This window comes from Antrostomus carolinensis, unplaced genomic scaffold (genome assembly GCF_000700745.2).
Source record: "Antrostomus carolinensis isolate BGI_N321 unplaced genomic scaffold, ASM70074v2 scaffold35599, whole genome shotgun sequence".
In the NCBI taxonomy this organism is placed as follows: Eukaryota; Metazoa; Chordata; class Aves; order Caprimulgiformes; family Caprimulgidae; genus Antrostomus; species Antrostomus carolinensis.
In genome coordinates this window covers 3,149-3,431 of record NW_010338508.1, presented here as the reverse complement: position 1 = coordinate 3,431, position 283 = coordinate 3,149, and the positions used below count along the sequence as shown (strand labels likewise).

General features: G+C 60.1%; 1 protein-coding gene across 1 annotated transcript in view; it reads left to right on the top strand.

Moving 5' to 3' along the window:
* Positions 1–6: 6 nt before the first annotated feature.
* The window catches only part of LOC104530840 (plectin-like), a gene marked incomplete at both ends in the record, with an annotated part of 3,411 nt that continues 3,134 nt past the window's right edge, over positions 7–283 (top strand). Inside the window, 2 exon segments of the mRNA XM_029086886.1 lie at positions 7–280; position 283. The exon segment at position 283 is cut by the window's right edge and continues 2,452 nt beyond it. Coding sequence (XP_028942719.1) covers positions 7–280; position 283 — 275 coding nt within the window.

Below are 283 nucleotides of genomic sequence, written 5' to 3'. Positions count from 1 at the left end.
GTGAGGAGGTACCTGCACGGCAGCGACTGCATCGCCGGCGTCTACGTGGAGGCAACCAAAGAGAAGCTGAACATCTACGAGGCCATGAAGAGGAACCTACTGAGACCCAGCACCGCCGTGGTCCTCCTGGAAGCTCAAGCAGCCACCGGCTTCTTGATCGACCCTGTGAAGAACCGAAAACTCTACGTCAACGAGGCGGTGAAGGCTGGCGTCGTCGGGCCTGAGCTGCACGAGAAGCTGCTGTCCGCCGAGAAGGCCGTCACCGGCTACAAAGACACCTTCT